The sequence below is a fragment of the Tachypleus tridentatus genome, chromosome 10 (assembly GCF_004210375.1).
Source record: "Tachypleus tridentatus isolate NWPU-2018 chromosome 10, ASM421037v1, whole genome shotgun sequence".
NCBI lineage: Eukaryota > Metazoa > Arthropoda > Merostomata > Xiphosura > Limulidae > Tachypleus > Tachypleus tridentatus.
This window is the reverse complement of record NC_134834.1, coordinates 85,426,775-85,452,937: the sequence shown is the minus strand read 5'-3', so window position 1 is coordinate 85,452,937 and position 26,163 is coordinate 85,426,775. Positions and strand designations below refer to the sequence as shown.

At 31.2% G+C, this 26,163-nt stretch overlaps 2 protein-coding genes across 6 annotated transcripts in view; one reads left to right on the top strand and one right to left on the bottom strand.

Moving 5' to 3' along the window:
• The window catches only part of mRpL14 (mitochondrial ribosomal protein L14), a 131,219-nt gene that overhangs the window by 29,230 nt on the left and 75,826 nt on the right, over positions 1-26,163 (bottom strand). The gene's annotated exons all lie outside the window — the stretch shown is intronic.
• The window catches only part of Xpd (general transcription and DNA repair factor IIH helicase subunit Xpd), a 67,556-nt gene continuing 51,632 nt past the window's right edge, over positions 10,240-26,163 (top strand). For 2 of the 5 annotated variants that reach the window (XM_076462535.1, XM_076462532.1), the window contains exons 1-8: positions 10,240-10,377; positions 12,790-12,902; positions 14,488-14,587; positions 17,981-18,058; positions 19,052-19,114; positions 20,298-20,411; positions 22,058-22,174; positions 25,340-25,393. In XM_076462535.1, coding sequence (XP_076318650.1) covers positions 12,898-12,902; positions 14,488-14,587; positions 17,981-18,058; positions 19,052-19,114; positions 20,298-20,411; positions 22,058-22,174; positions 25,340-25,393 — 531 coding nt within the window. In that variant the 5' untranslated portion in view covers positions 10,240-10,377; positions 12,790-12,897. Of the gene's footprint in view, positions 10,378-10,648; positions 11,069-12,789; positions 12,903-14,487; positions 14,588-17,980; positions 18,059-19,051; positions 19,115-20,297; positions 20,412-22,057; positions 22,175-25,339; positions 25,394-26,163 lie in introns of those variants that run through there. The other 3 variants (XM_076462534.1, XM_076462533.1, XM_076462536.1) reach the window with 3 other exon arrangements.

The window sequence follows — 26,163 nt, the reverse complement described above, 5'->3', positions numbered from 1 at the left end:
GCTTTCATTTTTTTTATAAAAACATAAATTGATTTGTTTTTTGTTTTTGGAATTTCGCACAAAGCTACTCGAGGGCTATCTGAGCTAGCCGACCCTAATTTAGAAGTGTAAGACGAGAGGGAAGGCAGCTGGTCTTCACTACCCACTGTCAACTCTTAATCTACTCTTTTACCAATGAATAGTGGAATTGACCGTAATCATTATAACGCCCTCCCCCGGCTGAAAGGGCGAACATGTTTGATGTGACGAGGATTCGCTTGTTATATTGTGTTTTGTAGCGCATTTGAAACAGCTGACTAAAATGGTGTATTGTGTTACGTCAAGTTGTAGGAAATGATATAAGCAACCTGAAAGAACAGCTTTGATGTTTCTCTCATTAGTTTTAACGAAATAAACTTTTGAAACATTCTGAAACTGAATTTAACATTCGAAAGTGGTTAGAATGTATTAACCCTAATAAAAATAACCTATAGCTCGACCATACTAACTGTTTGGCATTTCAACTTGGGTTATAAAGTACTTCTGAAACTACCAAGAACAGTTTGTTTGTTTTTCGAAAATGTTAATAATAAGATAGTGTTAACTTGACACTACAGTGATTATTATGTGCGATTGAAGGAATGTTTTTTGAATAAAGTGAAGTGTAAAGCCTTCTACTCTAAAGGAACAGAGCAGAAAATCGTTTTCATAACCTGACTAATTAATTATAAAAATATATACATACGTGTAAAAATATTTGATATATTTAAAAATTATTTTAAAAATAAATAGTAGCAGTTGTGGATTAGAAGTTTATAATAATTGTAGTTTATCATTTTAAACTATACACATTAAATTTAATTTACATAATTATTATTATTATGCCTCTCGATTCCATGAAGGAACATAGGGCCGCAATCGCTTGAGGATTCATTAACAGGCTGTTTTTTTAAGTGAGTAGATTGTTAGCCTACCACACAACCCCCAAGCAGGAGGACAAACCTTAGCCGTCCCTAATTTTGCAGTATACGACTAGAGGGAAGGCAGCTAGTCATCACCACTCACCGCCAACTCTTGGGCTACTCTTTTACCAACGCAGAGTGGGATTGACCGTCACATTATAACGTTCCCACAGTTGAAAAGGCGAGCATGTTTGGTGCGACCGGGATTCAATCCCGCGACCCTCGGATTACGAGTCGAACGCCTTAATACGCTTGGCCATCCCCTTTAGAAAGGTTAAGTACTTCTTTCTAATAAATTATGTTGTAGTCAGTCATGTTAGAAAAGATAAATTGTCAAAAACAAGATAGATAATTAATTTAAATTAAAAACAAAAGTGATTTATTTGTCTGTTTAACTCAAGCACGTACATAAACACTATCCACACCTTAATAAAAGCAACAAAAATATAACCCAACACGTATCAAGAGAAATTTTGTGATAAGATATACTACTGACCCTGTAAAGGTTTGATTTAATATTGGTTTCATTCTCTGAAGAATTTTCACACAGACTTGATGAAAGGAAAAACATGTACTGAACTAAATCATAGTGAGGGTTTCAACCTAATATTCTTTCTAAGAAACAATTTTTATACGTTGTTTGAATTACAAAATAAGATACATAGTAATACTCTTCATACGTCAGAACTGAGAAAAAGTTGTCTTTTTGTTTATTATTTTACAGAAAAGCTACAATCGATTATCTGTTGTGTTCACTGCTCAGCATTTATGCTTTGTAAATTCTGAACTTACCATTGTCCACTAGGGGACAATTGTGTTACTATTGATGACAAAGTTTATTACGGTAAGATGTATTGATATAAAGTATTTAAATGAATTTATTCTGAAGCTCTAAGGATTTGGCCTTAACTACTTGTGGAAAAAAATATAAAAAAAAAACAGCTTCATGAACAATGCGTACTTATGTGTTTATTGTTGAGAAAACACATTTTACGTAGATCTAGTGAAATATTCGAAAAAGCAAACAAAAACACATCAGATTCAGAAGAATAATTTAGACACATTGTTTGATTCCGAAACATCTATTATCACTTTCATTAAAAATTAAATAGAACATTATTAAATATGCTTGTAAAACATCATTAACTTTTATTGCAGTATTGTTTATTTGTTTTGTTGGTAAGCACGAAGGTGCACAATACTGTGCCTGTACTGTGCTTACCAAAGCTAGCTCCTTAGCGTTATAAGCCTCTAGACTTACCACTGAGTCACTGAAGGGCTGTTGCATTCTATGATTAAATAAAGCTTTGACCAAGAGAGAGAGAGAGAAAAAAAAAAGACAATTTCGTATTGTTGTATAAAAATGTCATAAAGTTTGTCCTTCTAATATTTATTTCACCATATTTATTATATTAATTATTTTATTGTAGGGTTGCTATAGTCTGTTGCAGAGGTTTATCATATTACCCTTAAGCTAGATTTGTAGAAATTATATCATGTTTAAGTGGTTTAACTTATTAAAAGCTCAGGACTCTTCGCAAAGATTGTAAAAGTAGCCACATTAAACACACAAGACTCAAAGGTCAACTCTGACGTTTCTAACTTCTTCACTAACTACTAACCACGAATACACTACAGTGTGTCAGCATCTTGACAATGATGGAACACTTCAAGAATGCTCTTAGCTAATAACCTTCACCACAATAGAATTCGCAGCCTTCTATGCCTAAATAAGGTGCTTCAAACATGAGAAAAAACTGTATAAATAACAAAAAGATCTGGCCGTGAGCTGACCTCCATCACAAGTACTCCATAACTCGTTAATAGAACATTTTAAAGACATCTCCATTAAAATAGCCGCTGAGCTCACAGAAACTGATCGAGATATCTTGACGATAAATTCATAATATAGTCACATACTACAGACATAATTCCAACTTCGTGAATCATCTGAAGTAACATTTAATGCTACAAGTCGACTAAGAAGACCAAAGATAAATACTAATCACAATCATGGAAAAAAGTCTGGATTTCTATTATGGCGGCAGCTGATTAAAATCGAAATATAAACGATTAATCATTAAACTCATATAGTTTACTAGCCACGAAAACAATAGCTATTTCTTCATCACAACATTACTCTAAGTATTTTAAAAAAGGAGAAATAATACTTTTCCTAAGAGTTATGAAGAAGCCAAAACTTTAAAGATTCAAAACGCTTTGAGAGTTCTCATGTTTGACTTTTTATTTTGTTTTACTGTTATCGACATGTGAGGAGACATTAAAAAAATCCAGATTTTAGAAATTATAAAGTCTGAGCTCCCATAAGGGTTTGAGAGTTCATAGAATGTAATTTGCGATTTTTCGTGAAAAGTGACACGGACATGTATGTATTCGTTTGATATCAAAGCAAAGTTTCAAAATTAATTATAGCTGTCTATTCCCTCGAATTTTCAGGAATGATTTACTACTCTTTTTTTTTTCATAATTGACGATGTTGTAGATATCACTCGATTCCGTTTCTCAACGTTAGGGTTAAGTGTTTGTGAGCTAATATTCAATGATGATGAATGTGTAAACAAAAAAAAATTACTACAGTTCCAGGAAATTATCACAGTCTCAATCCTACTCACAAATTACCCGAAGACGGCAACAAATTAGAAACCGAAATATGGGATAAAAAATAGACAGCAATTAATAGTTTATAGCAGGCTTACTATAATTTCCAAGCCTCAAACCGGGACAGTTTTCAAATTTTATTATAGGTCTCGGCACTGGTATAATATGACATTTTTCGTTCTGGCAGAACTGGACTTTGACTCAAATAACTTTAATACTGACACACACACACACACACAAGGAATACTGGTAGTTTATATCTCTAACATTTATTTAAATTCAGCAAGGCAAAGAATCTCAAAATTTGATTAATATTTCACCGAACACATATATGTTATGGATTTAATTTACTGTCATATATCTATTTTAATATCGATGTTTGTTTAAGTTAAATTTATGTTTAGATATGTACACAACTTATAGTATTAAATCTGTATTACAAAATTCCTACCTATTCATTGAAAGTACAGAAAATTCTCATGGTAAAAAGTCAAAATATATATGTGTGTACGTAAACACTGTTGTATTGTCGATATTGTTGTGTAAGTTGAAATTTCGAGAAACTCTTCCCACGTCTATAAATATAACCAAAGCGATGCACCAAAAGACAGTATATATTATTGGTTTGATATAATTGGTATGTTATAAATCTCAGAAGCTATAATTGTGATTGTTATAATGCATATTAATGGGAAACTTTAAATATTTGACCTGGGAAGTTTATAGATTTCAAATATTACAAACGATTTAACTTCAGCGGATTCATATGGGTATTTTTACGAAACCATTATATAACTTGAGTATTGGATAACTTATTCTGTTGCTGGCGAGAAACGAAGAACACAGAGCTAGCTGGATCCGTGTTAAGTAACTTGTATCTATATCAACTCCAAATTAATTTACTCATTGTAAACTCTCGATAAAATATCAAGGAAGTTCCAGACTAGACAGAGAACTTAACACTGTTTTTATGTTTATAAAACGTTTGCACATAAACCATTATTTGTAATAACCGCTATTGTACATTGTGTTATTGTTTGTATATTGGAATACATTTATATTTAAAAAGCTGTGTGTACCAATCTTGTTGGCAAGTGTCATAAGTTGGATACACATCGACATTTATTTAATTTCTACATATAAATTATTATTTAACTCAGTTTAATGCCATTCAAAGTTATATCACGTAATAAACTGGAATAATTTGTAATATATAACGCGCGCGTGGAATAAAGACATTCAATATCATTAATAAAAGCTAATGTAGATGTAAAACTTAGGCCTATGATTCACAAGTTTTAGTGTTGTTGAATGCGATAATTTTCTAGAATAAGCATACTGTGACATACTGGTAACATTGTGTGCTTTTCCCACGTTTTTTTGTGATTTTTGGTTTTCGTGCTTGAATCCAATTTTAAGTTTCGCCAGCTTTGTAAATACAACAGTAAGATCCACAATTTATCTTAATACTTGGTTATGTATTTTCTTCCTTTGACTATGCAGTTGGTGGTACTGAATGGTGTAGCGGAAACAGGAAAACGGCTAAGTACATTGCATCTATTTTGGCCGAATGTTTCTAACAAGCACAATTGTAAAGTCGATATAATATCAAAATATAGTTATATCTCTATTTGGTGAAATGTTATCTCATCTAGTTTGATTTTTATTGCCGTCTAACATAAACACGTTTCATTTTTTATTAAATTCATGATGGATGTTAGTAGTTTGACTTATGTTAAAGTTCTTAGTTTAAAATAAAAATAAATTGTTACCATGTAACTTTACATGCCAAAAATAAGTCCATGTAATTATAATACTTTTTTCTTACGTTGAAAACAAAATTGTTTTAAAATGCGCAAGCACAAAGAAAAATCATGGAAATTGTTGACTATAGATAAGGTTAGTTTTGTTTTATTTACCAAACACTCAACAGAGGATGCAAAATAAGCCTTCTACAGGCATTTTGTGGTAAAAGTTGGCAACATGGCTTTTGGAGATAATCCAAATATGCTGAGATAAAGAAAAAAAATTATGTTGTCGAGATCAGTTTCGACGGGCCCAGCATGGCCAGATGGTTAAGGCACTCGACTCGTAATCCGAGGGTTGCGGGTTCGAATTCCTGTCACACTTAACATACTAGCCCTTTTAGCTGTGGAGGTGTTAAAAATGTGACGGTCAATTCCACTATTATTTAGTAAAAGAGTAGCCCAAGAGTTGGCAATGGGTAATTATGACCAGTTGCCTACCCCTAGTCTTTTACTGCTAAATTAGGGACGGCGGCTAGCGCAGATAGTCCTTGTGTAGCTTTGTGCGAAATAAAAAAAACAAACAAAAATCAGTTTTGATAATGAAGTGGTCAAAACCGCAAAACAAAATGGTCGCCTAAAACACAATCTTTTTATGTTTATAAAGTTTTATGTTTTAACATCTTATTACTTAGTATTGCCACTACAGAAGTTGTTTTTCACTGTAAAATATATGCACCTTCTACCTAAATCAAATTAACTTAAAATAAGAATAATTACAAATCATAAACCCTCGTTTCTTTGGATATTTGTGTTACGGATTACTATTGATCATACAAAGTTTATCAGCAAAACCTTCAAACGACTACGTACTAAAGTCTCATTCCTTTAGGCACTATATAATTCAATAAAACAATGATTATTATTTCTTCAGGCCCGGCATGGCCAAGAGTGTTAAGGCGTTCGACTCGTAATCCGAGGGTCGCGGGTTCGAATCGCGGTCGCACCCAACATGCCCGCTCTTTCAATCGTGGGGGCGTTATAATGTGATGGTCAATCCCACTATTCGTTGGTAAAAGAGTAGCCCAAGAGTTGGCGGTGGGTGATGATGACTAGCTGCCTTTTCTCTAGTCTGATACTGCTAAATTAGGGACGGCTAGCGCAGATAACCCTCGAGTAGTTTTGCGCGAAATTCAGAAAAACAAATGAAACAAATTATTTCCTCAAGAAACTAATAAATGCGATATTACTTCTACGTTTTTAGAGATAATAAAACTAAATCCATAATCATGATGAACCTTTATTTTGAAATCACTTAGTTTTATCATTTAAACAGGATACTGTTTTAGGCAAACGATCAGTCTCAGTTTTCAAACAAGTAATTTCAGATCTCAGTCAAGAATGGTAGAGCTCAACAGGAAAGCATAGTGGTAATATAGCTAGCATTACTGATACAGCTTCATCATTAAGTTGGTTGGCTTTATCATACAAATTATTATATAGCGGTTGAAATCGCAGCAATGTATCACATACATATTGATGACATTGTTCACAAAGAAACATCTAAAAAGAGTGTACATTAAATTTACTTTTCAGCGATACTGTTGCATTTCGTAGTTTTTTTTCCTCATGATCAAAGTCTAGCTACCAAAAACTTTGTAACAAGAGACGTTAAAACTTCACTCAACTCTCGTTCACTTAGTTATGTTCAACTGAATACTTCTGTAGAAGACCGTCAGGTCTAGAGGAAAGATTTCATGACCCAATCCTTAAATACAATTCTCTCCCCTTCTTTATACTTTACGAAGTTGAAAATAAAGAAAATACGTGTTGACAAAAGTAAAGTTCTTTAACAAGACGGAACTATTTAACACCGCGTTGTCACAGAATACGAAGCAGGTAGCAAAGTAAACTGGCAGGACACTTTAAAACAGGAACTAATGACAGTGCCAGTATCGCTTGCAGAGGTGAAGCAAACATTGAGAGGTGGAAACAAATCCGTAATAACAAACGAAATAAGTGTTGATATGTCATGTCTACAGACCATAACTTTAGTTTAATTATTGATGGTCAGACCTTCATTGTTGAGATTGAAAAACCCGAGATGTGCAAAACGTTTGATGATTTATAGGACATAATGGTGCCATTTTCGCCAAAGGGGCTCAATACTCCAGAATAGATGTTTTGTGTGATAGGTAAAAAGACAAACAATCAAAGAGGCAGCTAGAGCACGTCGTCGACAAAGATTTGTCCAAACAATGAGAAAGGTAGCCGAAAATAGAAATGTCCCTTTTACCAGTAACTGATAACTTTTCATCAGCCTAGTTGGAAATAAAGCAGATCTGCCTAATTTCTTGTTTCATGAAATAATGGAACATGCAACATATGAAAAAAACTATTATTGCTGCTAACCATTCTCACCAAGAAGTGAAATATTTTGATCAAACTATTGACACCAACAATCTGATCTGCAGCGATGAGAAGACAGACACAAGATTGGCCTTAGAAGACATACAACAAGTCTGGAAATTTGACAGTGTCCTGGGAGAATGATGTCTTATTTCTTCTCTTAGCCCATCGTGACAACACAGGTTGCAACGTGTGGTTATGGGCTGGAATATCTAAGAAACCCAAGTTTTTTTCATGATAATGAGATATTTAACAAACGCTCCACAGGGTCACATAATGCGTTATTACAATTTCACGCACTAACTAAGAGTGATAATAAATCATTCATTTGTAGGCACAGCAAGAAAACTGGTAGGAAAGTATTCAAACTTCACTAATTGTTTTTGGAAGTGGAAGAAGGTGATTTGTCATTGGAGAAGATCAGATCATCTGAATAATTCATGTTTAAACTGTACAAACTACTACAAGAATCACCAGATCAGGCTCATTTCTTGCCCCCCCTTCCGTGAAACTCCCACTAACCATTGATGCATTTTTGAATCCTCTTCACAGGGTTTGATATTAGATTTTGATGTGGAGACAGGCCAATTATTCAAATTTTATCAAAGTAAGAATAAATGGATGGACAGCAGTGGCGGCGCCAAAGGGGGCTTGGGGGGCTTGAGCCCCCAAATGAGCCAAGCCCCCCAGCCACCCCAATATTGTTACCTACATATGTTTATAAAATATGGAAAACACAATCGTCATTGTTGCTTAACAATTAACATCAAAGAGACATATATCTGTAGAACACAACGTCTTAACTAAGGCGGAAGTATGTGTCATGCATCCCATAGCAACGTACTGAATACACTGAAACTCATGTGCTGTAATGCCACTCCCTGTATAATGCCATTCTATCTTGAGCTTTGACGAAGATTAGACAACCACATTGATTTCAAGTTAAAACAGATCATCAGGGATTTTACTTGATAAACAAAAGGTTTTATAGGTATTTACCCATTAATTTCATTTATCTTTTATTGTTTTTTGTTTTTGTTTTGGAATTTCGCACAAAGCTACTCGAGGGCTATCTGTGCTAGCCGTCCCTAATTTAGCAGTGTAAGACTAGAGGGAAGGCAGCTAGTCATCACCACCCACCGCCAACTCTTGGGCTACTTTTTACCAACGAATAGTGGGATTGACCGTAACATTATACACCCCCACGGCTGGGAGGGCGAGCATGTTTAGTGCGACGCGGGCGCGAACCCGCGACCCTCGGATTACGAATCGCACGCCTTACGCGCTCGGCCATGCCAGGCCTTATCTTTTATTGAAAAGTAAAACATAGCATGCATGTATTGTGTATAGGTCAAAACTATGAAGCATTTAGCCGGTGTTGTGTCCTCTGTAAGATCATTTTGCATTGTGTATCAGTCATTCAAAATTTGCTGCCAATCACCAGAACAGGTGCATTGTTTTGAAGTAATATTGACCATAAACACAACATAATGAAAGATAGTTAGCTTGATAGTGACCTTACTTTTCCTCAGAGTGTATTAACTTCACATGGGATAATTCGTTTCTGCTATGTAAACTATGTCTTTATGTTATATTTCTTTTGATTTGCAGCTTTACTCTTAATGGTATATTAAATGGAGAATCTAAGCTAATCTTGATTTTCTTTATTATTATGTATTACCTTGGGTGGAATTTAGGTGAGTTTCCTCTTTTACATATACGCATATTTTCATAAACATGTTATTTCTAATTTGTAATAATGAATTATTAATCAGAGTACGAGTTTCTAATGAAAATGCATTGAAAACGCAGTTCAAAATAGCACACCTTTCTGAAATGTACCTTGGTATTTACATTACTATAATTTACCATCTATACTTCATATTGATGGCATTTTGAGAAGCCCCTCCACAGTTTACCTCAGCTCCCCCCCCCCCAACGAAAATATTCTGGCGCCGCCACTGTCTACAGAAGCAGTAACCTTTCCAAGGATTTCTAAGTAAGATTTTTTCCTTAATGAAACAATATTGATTATCCAATAAAATTCTGAACTTTGCTAAAAAAAACTTTGCCAAGCATCTTGTATCAGATTTTACAAAACCTTTTTCAAAAAATAATGTGAGACTAATAGGCCAGTATATGTTGGAACAGTTTTGAACAACTCCATCAAAAAGTGGAGCAACATTCGTCAACTTCTAATCTTTTGTCACTTGTCTACTATTCAATGACTTACAAAAAACAACAACAATAAAACTAGTAAGTCGTTCACACATTTAATCTAACCCTTAACCTCTCTCAATCTTAATTTGTAAAATCTGCATGTGTGACCAATCACTTCCACTTTGCAACTCCTTCCTTCATCATTTATTTATAAATTGTTCAAGAAACATTTTTATTAATTACTTGAATTCGCAAATAACACTACCTTTAACACTAACTAAATGATCAATATTATGCTTTTAAACCAGCATGAAAAAGTAAAAGAACTTGAATTAAAAAGCAAAGAATTAAATGAATAATATTGTAAAATTTGTAATTCAATAACTGTCAAAGTAGAGGGAGAGAATGTCGCGATTCGTCAGGATAACTGGTGCTTTGTTTGTTGTTTGGAAAGAAAAGTGACCATGAATCTTAATGAAGATATCTGTCATTAATATTTTATGGTAAGTGGATAAAACAAAGATGTTAATTAAATAAGTAACTTTGATCAAGAAAAATTGTTTTACATATATCACTTGTTACGAATATAACGTAACTACTACTAGTAGTAATACGAGTAATCGTCGAGCACGTTACATTAAATAATTACTTAAAGTATATATCATCGTATATATATATATATATAATGTTAGTGTCAACTCCTATGTCATAGATTTTTCAGTTATGAAATGCCAGTGGGGCTCAATATTTTATACTACAAAGACAAAACTAGTTACTTAAAACCCCAAATTCAACGTGCTAATTATACAGGGTGTTCAGAAAGTCACTGTGCAGTTTTGTAATCATATTTTCTTCAGTTTATTTCAAGTCAACAACTGATAACGGTGTTTAGAAACAAAATAAGAAGGATCCAGGCCTGTATTGATGCCAACAGAGGTCAATATCAACATTGTTTATGATTGTCATTAATATTTACATCCTGTATTCTATATTGAAACATGCCTGTTAATAAATATATAAGTGCACAGTGACTTTCCGAATACCCTGTATATGTAAAAACAGCTGGTATGGATTGAGAAAGCTCTATGTAGAGGAGCTTTCTTTACCTATACCAGCCCTTTTTACATATATATTTTTCTCTACAAGTGGGTTTTCTCGCCATCACGGATTACAAGGTGCTAATTGCTTGGCGATGCAAGTATTTTGTATTTCTAATGAAATAGTCTCGATCCTGTACCAACTAAATTTTATTTTTAACTTATGAATCTTAAGAATTCATTTTTTTATTTTTGCTTATTTATTTCGAGTGTTATTGTTTATAAGTTTGTATGCGAATTCTAAAGTAGAATTAAGAATTATTTTGAAATTAATTATTATGTAAGAAATACACATAGTAAAGGTGTAGGAAGAGTGATTCTGGTAGTAATACTGATACTGATGATAGTATCATAAAATTTTAAAATTATGATTTTGCAAGTTATATTGACTTGTCTGTGTATCATGCATTCAATTTTGTATTCTGTATATCAGTTTGAATTTTTTAATTACCAGTAAACTAAGAATAAGTTTTTCTCTGAAACTTTGATTAGTAAATAATATATTAATACAGATAATGTTATAAACACTACATGGTGTATTGGGATGAGTTTATTGGAAATAGGGATCTAAAAATTACATTTATTTATGATTATTATTTTGATGATTTAGTTTATTTAACTTAATTGTATGTGGTTTGTTGTTTTTAATATTTTTCTATATTTTAGTTGATCTTTGTATAAATCCATAAAAGTAAACTAAATTAAGTGTTACTACTACTAATTAAAGAAAACTTCAAAGGTTAATAAGAATTATGTCATAATAGCTCTTTGTTCTGTGTTGGCTTTAGTATTTGACTGTAACAGGTACATAATGTGTTTATGGTTATTAATTGTTTTAAGTATATTTTGCAAATATGTATCTAAAATAAATTGTCAAGTGTAGTATAATGTAGTGGATATGATGACCTTATTAACCTCAAAATCTAAAACCATGTGATTTTTATTATTCTGGTGCATAACAACCAAAATAATATTGTACAGTTTTTTTGGTTATATAATATTATATGCACTTACAGCTTTTTATATGTTAAGAACTAATCAGTTCTAAATTATGATTGGTCAGAAGTAGACTCAAATGTCTTAATCAGTACTAATACTGGATGTAATTTTGCAGGGTTCCTTAGTGTTCTGTTTCAAGAGTAAATAATACTAAAATAGAGTAACAAACCTTTTATTTCTTGCTTTTCAAGTTCATGTGTTATGCTGTGTTGTAGCCTACAGAGTGAATAATTCTTATGATCTGTGGCATGTTCACATTTCACTGACATCATGATAGAACAAATTGCAATATTAAGTGCCCCTAATGTGATGTAATTTTATTGCCTAATGACTGACTGACAGACAACATACTACTATACTATTGTGAGAGTGGTTAAAACAGGTTATCCCTTCAGGAAATCTTTGGCCCTCTTTTAGGGAAATGTAAAATAATAGCTATGTAGAGATCCTATTTTGAATATATAAAAAAATTAAGATTTGTTGTGTATTTATTACTCCTACCTGTTATTTCAGAGCTTTATGTAGGCTGTTTGTTATAATACAGTATCAGTAGTAATGTTAATTTTTGTTTTTTTTTTTATTGAGTATTGGCTTTGTAAAACAGTTACAGATTTCTTAAAAATGAGTTTTATAAGGATTTTAAATGTTTTATGTATGAACTGTCATATGAGTAACTTAATTTTTTTGTGCTTTTAATATTTGTTTGCCTTTAAGTAAATGTGTTATTATTTATAGAATAACATTAGCAATAACTCTATGTCTAGAAAAATGTTTGTACATTTTACAGTTGCTATAAGATTGTTTTAATGTATATTCCAGTGTGTTCAAAAACAAAAAAACTGAAGAGTGTATGGGATTGCTAAGAAATATTCAGATATTACTTAAAATACATGGTCTGAAAGCAACTTCTTCATACAGGTTTTGACAATGAAGTAAGTACACAGTCATGGCTTAAAATTATTATTATTATTTAAATTAGAAATGAAAAAACTTTTGACAATTAAATATTTGAAGTAGAAATATGTATATGACTTAACTGTTAGTCATGTCTTTATTAATATAGAAATAAAAACTTTGTACCAGTATAAACAGTACTTTTGTCTGGGTATAAATATAATTGAACATATTAAGTTGAGCAGTTGAAATGTAAGTACCATTAAAAAGTACAATTTAATGTATTACATAAATTTTAGGTTTAATACCTGTAACTTTTATAAATCTTTTCTTTTTTTTGCCATTTTAATATAATATCAAAGGAAAACATTGGCTCCATTGATCCATGACAGTTATCCCACTCATTTCAGTAAACATCTACCTGCTTACATTCAATTTTGATTTAAATATTCATTGAACCTTCTGTTGAACTATCTTAACTTCAATGTAACTATCATATCTGAAGGCAAACTAATTTATGGGCTGATAACACTGTTCAGGAAATAAAGTAGCATAATTTACCGATGGCTTCTACTTTGTCATATCTTAAATCTATTTTATCTATTTCTACCATTAAATATAAAATACAAAATGATGCTTTGATACTGTATGATTTTGAACCCTCCAGTCAAATTCTTATAAGCTTTCTTTTCATGAAAGAAAATAATTCCAAGGACCTTAATTTATTCTCTAATGACAGTCCTTCCATTTCAGGAATCATTCTAGGCTTTCCTTTGAACTCTTTCAAACAGCTCATTGTCTTTAGTGTTAGGAACTTAAGACTGAACAGAATACTCCAGATGAGACTTGACCAAGGATTTGTACAATGAATCAGTAACATCCTTTGACTTGTATTCAGTATTCTTAGCAATACAACACAAGTCCCATATTTGTTTTCCAATTAGGAATGACACATTGCCTGGAAGGCTTAAGAGACAGATCAACCAAAATATCAAGGTATAAGTTATAGTTTGAGTAGCCAACAAGCATTACCTTGTAGTTAGAATAATTAAAGGCTTTACATTGCTTGATGGTTAATATTTGACTTATAATTTGTAGGTTCTGGGATTGAAAGCTGTTGCTATGTGTATTCATCTGCGGGATGCATTATAATATGATCATCAACCTCCACTTTTCACTGATAAAGAGTTAATTGACAAGCTGCCATTTATTTTTCTAATTTGTCAAATCATTTAAATTTCTTTGGAAAGCAATATCTTTCTCTTCACAACAAATTAATCTGAAAACTTTCATTAGCAGACTATTTCCTCACCAGTATTGAGAGTACATGAGAGTAAGGTATACCAAATCCTCATCTTTACCTTTTATTATATGTAACTCTATGTAATTGAACTGCTTCAAATTCTTTGTTTTCTATTAAATGTTTTTGGATATAAAGTTGCTCAATTTTATATACCTTAATGATAATGATGAATGTGACTTTTTTAAATAAATTTACCTTAAAGTATTTTTGAACAATGATGCACACATTAAACTGTTGATAAACCTTGTGAGTGTATTTTGTTAAATTACCTTTTAGTTAAGTTTACATGAAATAATCAACATTTCATATGATCTTTTCAGGATAAATGTAGATGGACTGTTGGTTTACTTTCCCTATGAATATATCTATCCTGAACAGTACTCCTACATGATAGAACTTAAAAGATGTTTAGATGCTAAAGTAAGTGTTATTGCTTTCTGATTTAATATTTAGTTTGCATGTAATACTTGAATGATTTAACCTTTTCTGTTGACTATCACTTTGTGGCTGTAAACAATACTTCACAAATATTTAAATACAAGTTTATGAGTTTATTTAACCAGCTCTGCCACAAGTCCTAAGAAGTCCATCTAATTGCTGAGAATGTGGTGAAAAATAATAATGTTACTAATGTTAATTAAAGATAATCCATAACTTGTCATATTAAGTATAAACAAAAATATGGCTATTTGTGGGACTAATTATTGTTATAAAACACAGTGATAAGATACCTGTTTGTTTCTGAATTGTTTCAACATATTTTAGAAGCCTCAAATTGCCAAACTTGTTCAGGATGACATCTGTTTTGACAGTGTTCCACCACCTAATTCTGTACTAGCCTTTCCAGGGCTCTACTGTGGAATCTGCTGTTACTACCTCAGCCCTTTTTATACACTTTTCACAGTTTTTTTTTCTTTTCCCTCCTTTTTCAGACATTTTAATTAATGCTGGACTGTTTTTTTATCTCTTATTAGAGATGGTGCTGGCACACCTTACTTTCCATGGTTATTGATTCATTTTGTCATATCTTATCATCAGGTAGATTGTTTTTGTTTTCTTACTTTTCTGCACTTTGATTCTCTGTCTGCTGCCTGTATGGGGGACAGAATCTGTTTATCCTATTCCTTTCTCCATTGCCAAGTTTTCCAGCCTTTGTCTTCCCCTGTTGTCTCTCCTACTGGTATTGGCCACCATACACCTCCTTTCTGGGGCTTTCCATTTATTTCTTAGTGCTTTTTATGGAATTCTTTCCTCTTCCCTACCTCCATGTTCAGCCAATTACCATCTTTGTCTCTTTGTCTACAGATGTGGCTTCTTTGCTTTTGGGATCTTTTGGGGTGGAACACTGCCTAGTACCAAGTGCATTTCCTTCCACTTCTAGCTGGGATGGTTTTATTTCCCCAATGGTTCTTTTTTTTTTAAGGGGGGTTTTACTCCTGTGACTTTAGCATCATGTGAGGTATCTCTATTGCTGCATTTGTTTTTTTTTTATTGCTCATTTGTCTTTTGGACATTACAATTTTTTTCATGTTCAAATATCTGACACCTTCTTGTCATTTATCTGTCCTACATCTAAGAATTTCTCCATTAGTTATGTATTATAGATACAGATTAGGGTTCTGTGTTAAATCTGTTCTATGTAAATTGCTTTTTGGTTATTTCCATTTTTTCCTGTACCATCTTTTATCACACTATGGTGGGCATTTTCTTCAGGACTGAAGATTCCCACAGCTGACATTTTGTATACTCATGTCATGTTCCTCTTTTTAATCTTTTGTGACACTGTCTTCAGTTTGTTCACCATGGGGTTGGGTACTACTTTTGTGCCTTGCTCTTTGAGTTTGTTTCAAATCTGTATGTCTTTATCTTCAGTTTTTCATCAGCTTGACATGGATATTGATATATTTGGACAGGATTGGGACTTCTTAATACTCATCTTGTTCATAATCTTCCCTAGGTTATTTCATTCATTGTGAATTGTAGTTGACTTGCTAGCAGTATTACCTCTTCTCTCCCCCACATGGATGTAGGTTTTCAGGGGCTGGGTTTTGGATTGTACTTGGCTTACCAACATATGATCGTCATTCTATCCCTGCATAGATGTCAGTTCTCAGTGGCTGGGTTTTAGTTGCAGCTGATTTGCCATATGTGGTCTTTAGTTCCTTAGCCACTATACATCTAGAGAAGCATTGATATACTTATTGGATTAGGATTACATTATTGTGTAGTTTGGATCCCTATCCAACATTTGTTCTCTCCTCTTTGGATGTTCTCTTATTAATTTTTGTTCTTGTCTGTAATACTTCTTTCCACACTGACATATATAATGTACTACTGTTAGGATCTACTCTTTTAGTGTTATTCAGATGATTTTGAAGGATGCTTCTTTCTTTCCCTTGCACTAGTTTTTCCACCTATTCAAGGTGGAATTCTAGCTACTTATGTGAGTGGATGTAGTGTACTGTATTGGAAATTATAATTTTCCTATTCTGAAAATGTATTTTTAATAAGTACTTAACTTCTGCTCACACTTCCCACCATTCCTCATCACTGAAAACTGGTTCTTCTATTTTCTGCTAAAACGTGAAGTGATAGTTCAGTAGAATCGAATAGAGAGAGTCATATGTTTTATGAAGTTGTATTGCACTCCTGTTTGTTGAGGGTTGTTGCATGATGATTTGCAAGCAAGATGCATTTACACTACATTGATTTTAGCATATGTGGGAGCTGAAGGCTTGCAACATCCAAAAAAAAATTTGCATGTAAACGGTAACACTGAATGAAAATATCTATTTATATGAGTGGAGGTAATCACCTATTGGAAATATATTTTCAGCATAGGAAAGTTATAACTGTAGATTTAATCACCAATGAAGATGTGGTTACAAGAGTTGAAGTGATTGGTTGAAATCTTTCAGTTTTTAATTTCTTGAGAAACTAAAGATAAAAGGTGACATTATTGAAGATTATAAGATTATCAGAGAGATTGATAAGATAAAAGCCACTTCTAAGTCTTTGTGTCTTTTTGATATGTTCTTTAAGATAGTGGGATAAGAGGACCCCAGTTATTGATTGAAAAATAGAGGTTAGGCTCCTGTTAAAAGGTTGAGTTGCCATGGGCAGAAGTGGAGGACAGCACTTTAAAGAGTTTAAGAGAAAAATCAATGAGTTTTGAAAAGTAAAGGATGATTTTAAATTTTCTATTCCCTTGTTATATCCATATGCTATGTTAAAATTGGCTTTAATAGGGAATGAGTTTTTGAAATAAGTAATCATTTCATTTTTTATTCTGGGTCTAGTTTAGATGTAAGATAATTATGCTTTTAACAAGTAAAGTTTATCCTAAAACATAAAGATGTGATGGGTACAAAAATTGAATATCTGGAAGAAAATTTAAACAAATAAAAATCAAAGTAAAAGTTGAGAATCTTGCATGTAAACAATAGACTTATGTAAATCTCAAGTGGAAACTGTGTTTTAGTCACACAGCGGCTGAGAACTTAATATTTTTTATGTTTGAAATTTATAAAACAAAGTGAATTTCTTCATTAAAAATTAAAAAGGAATTAGGTACTGTTTACAATTTCAATAGGTTTACTGTACTTTGTTCACAATCAATATTTTTTTCAGAGATGGTTTAGTATAAAAAATATTTATATAATTTTGATGAGAGATTATGTTGAGCCATGGGCCTGATTTTTGTGTGTAAAATAATACTGCAGTCCTGTTGCTTAGGCCCATCAAATTTACTAAAGTGTGTATGTATAAAATTGGACAGTCTAGTTTATGTTTTGTTTAATGGTTTCATTATAGGGTCATGGCTTACTGGAAATGCCTTCAGGAACAGGGAAAACTATATCTCTCTTGTCCTTGATTTTGTCATACCAGAGAGTAAGTTCTTTCCTCATGACAAAAGTTCCAGGCTATTTCTTTCCTAACTATAGCAGGATGTTTTGATATTAATAAAACACATTGTTCAGGATAACCAATCAGTAAAAATTTCTAGCAACTAAAACACTTCTATTTTATTTTTTGTGAAAGTTTTTGGACTTCAAATAAAACAGAAGCTAGTGTTAGCTATTATTTTAAGTGGTCGCATAGCCTTACAGCACAGATAGCCCATTGTGTAGCTTTATGCTTAACTTGAAACAACAACAAGGCCTGGCACGGCCAGGTGGTTAAGGCATTTGACTCACAATTCGAGGGTCGTGGGTTCAAATCCCCATATTCTCATCACACTGGCAATACTCACCCTTTCAGCTGTGAGAGAGTTTTATAATGTGGTGGTCAATCCCACTATTCATTGGTATAAGAGTAGTCCAAGAGCTGATAGTGGGTAGTGATGACAAGCTACCTTTCTCTGGTCTCATGCTGCTAAATTAGGTACAGTTAGCCCTCGTGTAGCTTTGTGCGAAATTCAAAAACAAACAAACAAAATCAAACAACAATAACTCACAGGCTCACAAAAAATATTTTGATATATTTTATTCTTTTGTCTCTTTTACTGTTTAGAATATTTAATGTGTATTTGTGCTTCATGTTTTTATCAAGCAAAGTGTAGTCTAATGTGAGCTACTACTTTCAAAATTGTATATACTACAAAAGAGCTTAATTAATTCATTTTTTTAGATGTACATAAATACTTCATTTGATTTTTTAACTATTTAAAATTGATACACAAACATATAAACACATATGTACTCCAATTGAATTGTAGTGCACAGTAAATGAAAAAGATTATGATGCTTATAGAATGTTGTTTTGCTCTTCAATCAACCCTTTCTTGATTAAATATATTAGAATTCATGTTCGATGTGTTTACAAATAGTTAATAAATCATTAATAAGTTTAAAAAGTTGTTGATAAGGTGTATTTTTGTTTTAGGCTAAACCCTCGGAGCTTGCAAAGTTGATATACTGTTCCCGTACAGTTCCAGAGATTGAAAAGGTGATATAATTTCATAGTATATTGATCTTTGTTTTGTGTAGCTCGTAGGTTTTCTGTAAACCTTACTGATTCACGTTTGCATTACATAGTTTAAACTGCCTAAAATGAAGAATGTTTACATTATTACAAATACATTAATTAATGTATTTAAAACAAGCTTGTTATTTCAGTCAGAAATTTTGTGCTTTGAAAGAAGACAAATATCAAGTTAATTAACTGCCTGAATAAAACTTTTAAAAGTTCTTGATTTGATTTGAAATATTTTAGGGTGTAAGCTTTATTTACTAAATGTATAAGAAATAACATGTTTAATATAACCAGGTAAGTAATAAAAAAGGTCTGACCAATTAGAAACTAAAAAAAATGTACATGTGTGACCAGTCTAAAACTACACGAAACTCACATTACTTTTAAACTCCATATTTTTCATTTCTCTGTGTTGCTCAGAGTGAGTTACACAATAAAACATTTGTTTGGGATAATAATTTGAGAATTTTTGTTTAACTTTCAATTCATCTTAATTTGTATTAATCATTAAATTAGAAATGTTAAAGAAGACTATTATAGTTTTCTTCTATTTTGATATACACAAGTTAACTCAAGAAAATTAATCTTAATGTTTTGTAAAAGAAGGAATCAAGTACACTTACCAGCTTTTGCTTTTTTATATCTTCCATAACAAATTACTCGTCGATTATGAGTTGTTAAATAATGTAAGAAATGTACAGGAACTGTGTGATAATAGTGATGTGCAAATATATTTTGTCTGATGTTCCCTATTTTTACCACAGAAAGAAACAAATGTATAAATGTCTCAAACTATTTTTGTAAACTTTAATTTTCAGTTCAAATCAAAACTGGATTATGATCGTGTTATTCTTCTCACTAGTCAGACAATAGTAGCAAGTGTGTAAGAAACCATTCAGATTAATTAAATAAATAGAATATTTATTTATATTTTCTTTATAAATCTTCTTACTTCAAATAAATTGCAACAAAAAGACTAGACCTTATAACCTGTGTAGGCATGGCTCATGAGAATGGCTGAGGACTAAGTGATTGGGCATGTAAGTTGTTATTGCAGATTACATGTAAATTGTTTGAAGATATTAGCACAATTCTTTTGTAAGTATGGCTTTTGTACAAGAAGTATGAAAAACTTAATCCATTTTTCTTTTCACAGGCACTTGAGGAATTGAAAGGACTGATTGCTTATTATGAGAAAGAAACTGGCCAGAAAAGTTCATGTGTAGCTTTATGTTTGAGTTCACGAAAAAATTTATGCATACATCCTCAAGTATGTATAACACTTAAGTATAAGTTTATATGTGGATTTTATACAATGTTTTTCTTCATACGTTACGAATGGAGAAAATATATCTCATTCATGGTATCAGAGGGTTTTCTACACTGTGTTTATTTTGTTCATATTTAAGTGTTTTTACAAATTATTTATAGTTTTGATTTATTTTGAAGGAGAGTAAGCTTAAAACATTTGAAGAATTTTTGTAAAGCTGACTGTACAGAACAAGTTAAAATAAGTATATTGTAAAATAATGTGTTGGGGAAATATGAATGGCTGTTCAACACACACACGCACACACACACACACAGAGACAGACAGAGAGAGAGAGAGAGATATATATATATATATATATAATTAGATTAAAGGATATTGTAGAAATGTTTATGGTAAAATTAAATATCTTGTATGGCCCGACATGGCCTGGTGGGTCAAGGTGTGCAACTCATAATCTGAGGGTCATGGGTTTGCATCCCGTTGCGCTAAACATGATCGTCCTTTCAGCTGTAGGGGCATTATAATGTGATGGTCAATCCCACTATTTGTTGGTAAAAGAGTAGCCCAAGAATTGGCAGTGGGTGATGATGACTAGCTGCCTTTTCTCTAGTCTTACACTGCAAAATTAGGGAAGGCTAGTGCAGATAGTCCTCGAGTAGCTTTGTGCGAAATTCAAAAAACAAACAAATATTTTGTAGAAAATCAGACTTACATTTCATATTAATAAATGATAAAATATATATATGTAATTGATTCCAGATTTTCACTCTTGAAGTTGATATCACGAGTATCTTGATTTTATGAGATCTAGTAAAACCTAAATAAGCTGTGAGATGTGGTACTTTTAAAAACAAATTAAGAAATATGTACAAACATCTTGGAATGTTAGTGTGAGTTATGTGTAATTTTGATTATTTTGTGAGATACATATTTAACAATGAAAAATATTTCTTGTGCTATAAGAAATGATACATGATGTGAGACCAGGCATCATGTTGTAAATCTTTGATTGTCATTTAGTGTAGTGTATGAACATTGTGTTCTTGTGTTTGTTATCTCAAGTGGAAATGTTTAGCTTCTTACTCAATATGTTAATAAAACAGATATAACTATGTTTATGGAACTATCTCATGATTGTATGGATTACTTGTATTCAGTATTATGCTCCAAGGGAATTTGGGTGGTAGTCAGATTGACAAAGCATTTTTATTATAAAATAGTTCCTCGGTTTTATCATAATTTGATTACTGAGCTGAGGATTTATGAAACTGTATTTAATTAAGTTAAGAAAATTCTGTACGAGGAATTTTTCTGTAATTAAAATATTTTATTGTGTTTCTAAATTAAATGAACAGATATGTAAGTGAACATCAATATAGTAAAAGTAACATCTGTAATTTGTTTAACAACAACAACAAATGTAAATACAGTTAAAATTTCTGAATAAAACCATCTATTAAATCTCGAGATAGCTAATATTAAGACTGCTGAAAGCTGTAGGGAAACACAAACTGGTCTTACATTTATCTATTACAAAGAAATTGTTTCTAGCTACTATATTTTTGTGTTTAATATTTTCATATATATTTAAAATATCGTTATTTTCATTTTATTTATTCATACCCTTTGAATAAAATTGATAGGTGAGTAAAGAAAGAGATGGGAAGGTTGTAGATGGAAGATGTTACAGTTTGACTGCATCATATAAACGTTCAAAAGCTCGTGTAGATTCCTCTGTCAACTCATGCTCTTTCTTTGAGGTATGAAGTATTAGATATTTTTTGTGTTTAGAGAGTAAAATATTTAGCAACAATTTCTGTGCATGTCAAAAGATTTTAGTGAATTACATTCAGAATTTAAGTAAAGTATTTATTTTCATAACATACAAACAAACTTGGCATCAGAACATAGTTACTAATCCAAATTTTAATATAAATTCAATATTTCAAGACAGTGTTATAAAAAGAAACCTCAGTTTGCCCTAGTCTGAAAATTGTGACACTCACTCTCTAGGTATTTCCTCTTCTCTAATTTATTTACCACCTCTTTTAGAAGTACAAAATTGAACGCAAATTACACATTATAATATTGTTATTGCATATGCAGAGCATAATTTTATATCCTTCAATTTTATTTGGTTACAGAACCATAAACTAGAAACTCAGACCCCTCTTGTCATGCCCATCTGTAACATCCTCTCTTTAACAATTTGCCAATAGCTCTGATATTTAATTCTATATTATTTTTAACCAACAGAAAGCCATAATATGTTATAGTACAATGTGTATAGAAAATTATGTAATTTACTTCCAGTTCAAACTTGATTCCTATGGGAAATACATTCAAGACCTTACCTGAATTTTTAATGACTCTTATTGCATAGTAGATAGCTGGAAAAATAGCAATAGTTATTGGACATTGTCTGCTTTTTCCATGTTATTTTTTGGTGCATTATTTGATTAATTAAAAATTATTCAGTGCAGTAATGCCATTGGTATAAAAAAGTAGGGTTAAGTTTCATCAACAGTTGACACGGGTAAGTGCTTTATTTCATGTTTTCCTTGTGTATTTTCAGTTAATATTATAAAAGTGACTAAAGTATAAAAAAATATAAACATTTTAGGTTAGATTAGGTTAAAACAAAGAATAATAATAATAATGTTTTCATGAGGTATGCTTGCAAGTAATCCATGCATTATGTAATTTGATAGGGTAATGTGAGCTACATATTTGCCAAATGAATATTAGACATAGTTTAAAGGGCATTAAAACAATAAAATTTAAGTATGAATAGATATATACTCTTACAAGTTTAAGGATGTTTAAGATAAACAAATGTAGTTTCATGTTGCACTTTGAAGTAATTCTAGAAAGAATATAATAGGGTCATTAAGTTTTATTTTAATTTTTTTGGTTGTTATAAGGTTTATCAAATTGATCAACCTTGTATATAATTATTAAAGTACAGAAAATAACAGATAAAATGTAAAGTTTTACTGAAACAAAAATGTGTGAAATTAATTTTGGAAGTATTAGAGGTTACACAAATGAAATGCAAGATATTTCAGATAAAGGAAAGTATTTTAAGTCTTAACTTGAAAATCACTTTGCAATTGGAGCATTCAATAAGTTGAATCTATTATATTCATGGAGAAGTGTTTGTGAAAATACTTCATTAAAAATTCTGATTTTTTTGTGTGAAAAAGCCTTTTAATGATTACTGAAAAATTGTGAAACGTTCTGAAGATAGTCAAAACGTATTAGAAGTTATAGTATGTAAACTGTAAAGGTCAGTGTGGGGGCTGCAAATGTGGCCAATTCAGATGAGCCTGTAGCAAGAGAGTTAATAGACATCAAAACTGATGTATGATAAGGCATCAAGCTGGAAGTTGTTAGCTTAAAACATAAAATATATAAATATGATTTTAAAATTGACATGTCTTCATATACAGGGAGTGCAAAAATTATTATACAGTTGATATTAACAAAAATATTATGAAGATAGATGAAAGCAATTTAATTATTGTTTTAAAGAAGAGCTAGAAACTGGATTGTGTTCTAAATAAAGCAGATGTATAATCACTTTTTTACTCTGCTTTTTATGTATAATTGTAACTTTCTTTCATGTAAGATGAATATTGCTTAATTTGTTTTTATTTTTAAAAGTACTACTGATTTTAAAGAAACTAGTTGTAAGTGTGATACCTCCATCCAGAAATAGTTTTGCAGTATTTGCAAAAACATGATTCACTGATCTTGAAAATTTTCATCATTAAAAAAGTTGTTATTATCAACCTTTAAATTAGTGTCTGTAGTATATATTTTGGATTTATTATCTGCATGTTATCACAGTACAACTTCAGTTTTAAAATTTTGACTTAACAGAGAATGAATAATTATGTTTTAAATAGTAGTTTATCAAAGTAACTTTTACATGTAGTTATAATGTAAAAACTTGTTTACATTTGATGCAACAAATAAATTGTTTACAATGTCATTATTAGTGTATATATAATTTAAAGAAACATATCTTTTAGTATCTGTATTATTAGTTTTTAATAAATCTCTTGAAATGTTTTCATTAAAAAATATCTGTAATCCAATTTTATTTTTACATTACATTTAATAATTAAAACAATTCAATTAATGGACAGTCAGTGTTTGTCTGTGATAATATTTTTCTGTTAATAGTGGTTTATTACTGATTAAGAATAGTTTGGTAGAATTCCATGACAGATTTATTTTCAGAGATTTTGAGGTCCAGTTTAAAGAGAAAATATGAGGCTCTTATTTTTACATTATTTTATTGCATTTTAAATCAAAAATTAACAGTTCAATCAAATATATATTACAAATAATTATCAAAATATTAATGGAGTATTTTATGGGACCTTTGACAAAATATACCACTTGTGTTTCTCTAATGTTGTAGAGATTAATTTTCCGAATAGGTAATGCGGAAATTTTTATCTTTTGAGGAAATCAAAGAGAGAGAGTTGGAATTCTAGAAAGTTATTCTTGGTAGCCTTTTCACCTCACCATAAATTATTTGTTTTCTAGATGATTGCCTAGACGAATAAATTCAGCTCTGTTTGAGATATTTAAAGCTGAATTTTATGATATTACACAGTATTCCTGATTTTAGTATTGGTCAGTCTGCATTGTTTAGAAATAATAAATTTGTATTCTTACTTTTACAGTATATAAATGTATGTGCAAAGTAATCTCTGTGAGACATATTTTACGATCTAAAAAGCGAAACATATTCATATGTAGGAAATTAGTATTTTACTTGGTAATGAATTTTCTGCAAGTCAGGTTTCTTTGGACTTTTACCTACACACTTCTGTTTTCTTTAAATTAAATTCATCACAAACACATTATATTTTAATTTACTGTTTTTAACTGGGGTTATCTCTTTCTAGTCTTTTGATGCTCATGGGAGAGAGTACCCTTTGCCAGCAGGTATTTATAGCCTTGTAAGTTTTATAGTTTTTTTTACAGCTGTTTTGAGTAAACTGGTTTAGCTTATATATGGTAATAAAGTTTGTTTACAAGTAATATTAACTGAAGATTTGTTTTTGATGACTAATGTATTAACATGTGCAAGTTTGTTTAGGCTATTATATCTAGTATTAGGGACTACCTTGTAATTTACAGTTTGTTTATTTGAAGAGAAATATTTTATGTGATTGGTATAAACTTATGAATAATGCTTTGTACTGTAATGTAAACATTATAAGTTGTATATGAAAGTGTTATTGTACACTAGCAGTGTTAAAATAAGATTTATAAGGAATTTTACTGAGGAGAAACAAGAATGACCCAGTTTCACCTTTTTCCTTATTGAAACCTGATAATAGTTACATAAATATAAACGTATTTCAGTTTATAAATGTACATTATTTTTTAGTTGACAGTATTTTAATGATATTTTGTGATTTTGTACAGTTGTTTTCAACATAAATTTCAAGTTGTAATTGATAAAGAAATGTACGTGTGGTAATAATGTCTAGCACTATTATAAAAATATGTTGTTAATACGAATCTAACAGGTTTAGTACGTTTTGTTTAATCTTTTGTAATGTTGAAGCAACAGGAACTGAGGTGTTGAACTGTTAGCATTATTAATTTTTGAAATTTATTATTAATAGGTAAAATGTGTAAGAGAAAGTTAACACTTCCATTTCATTTACTGTAATTATGTATTGGTAATATTTATTTAAATAGAGCTATAGTTATTTATAAT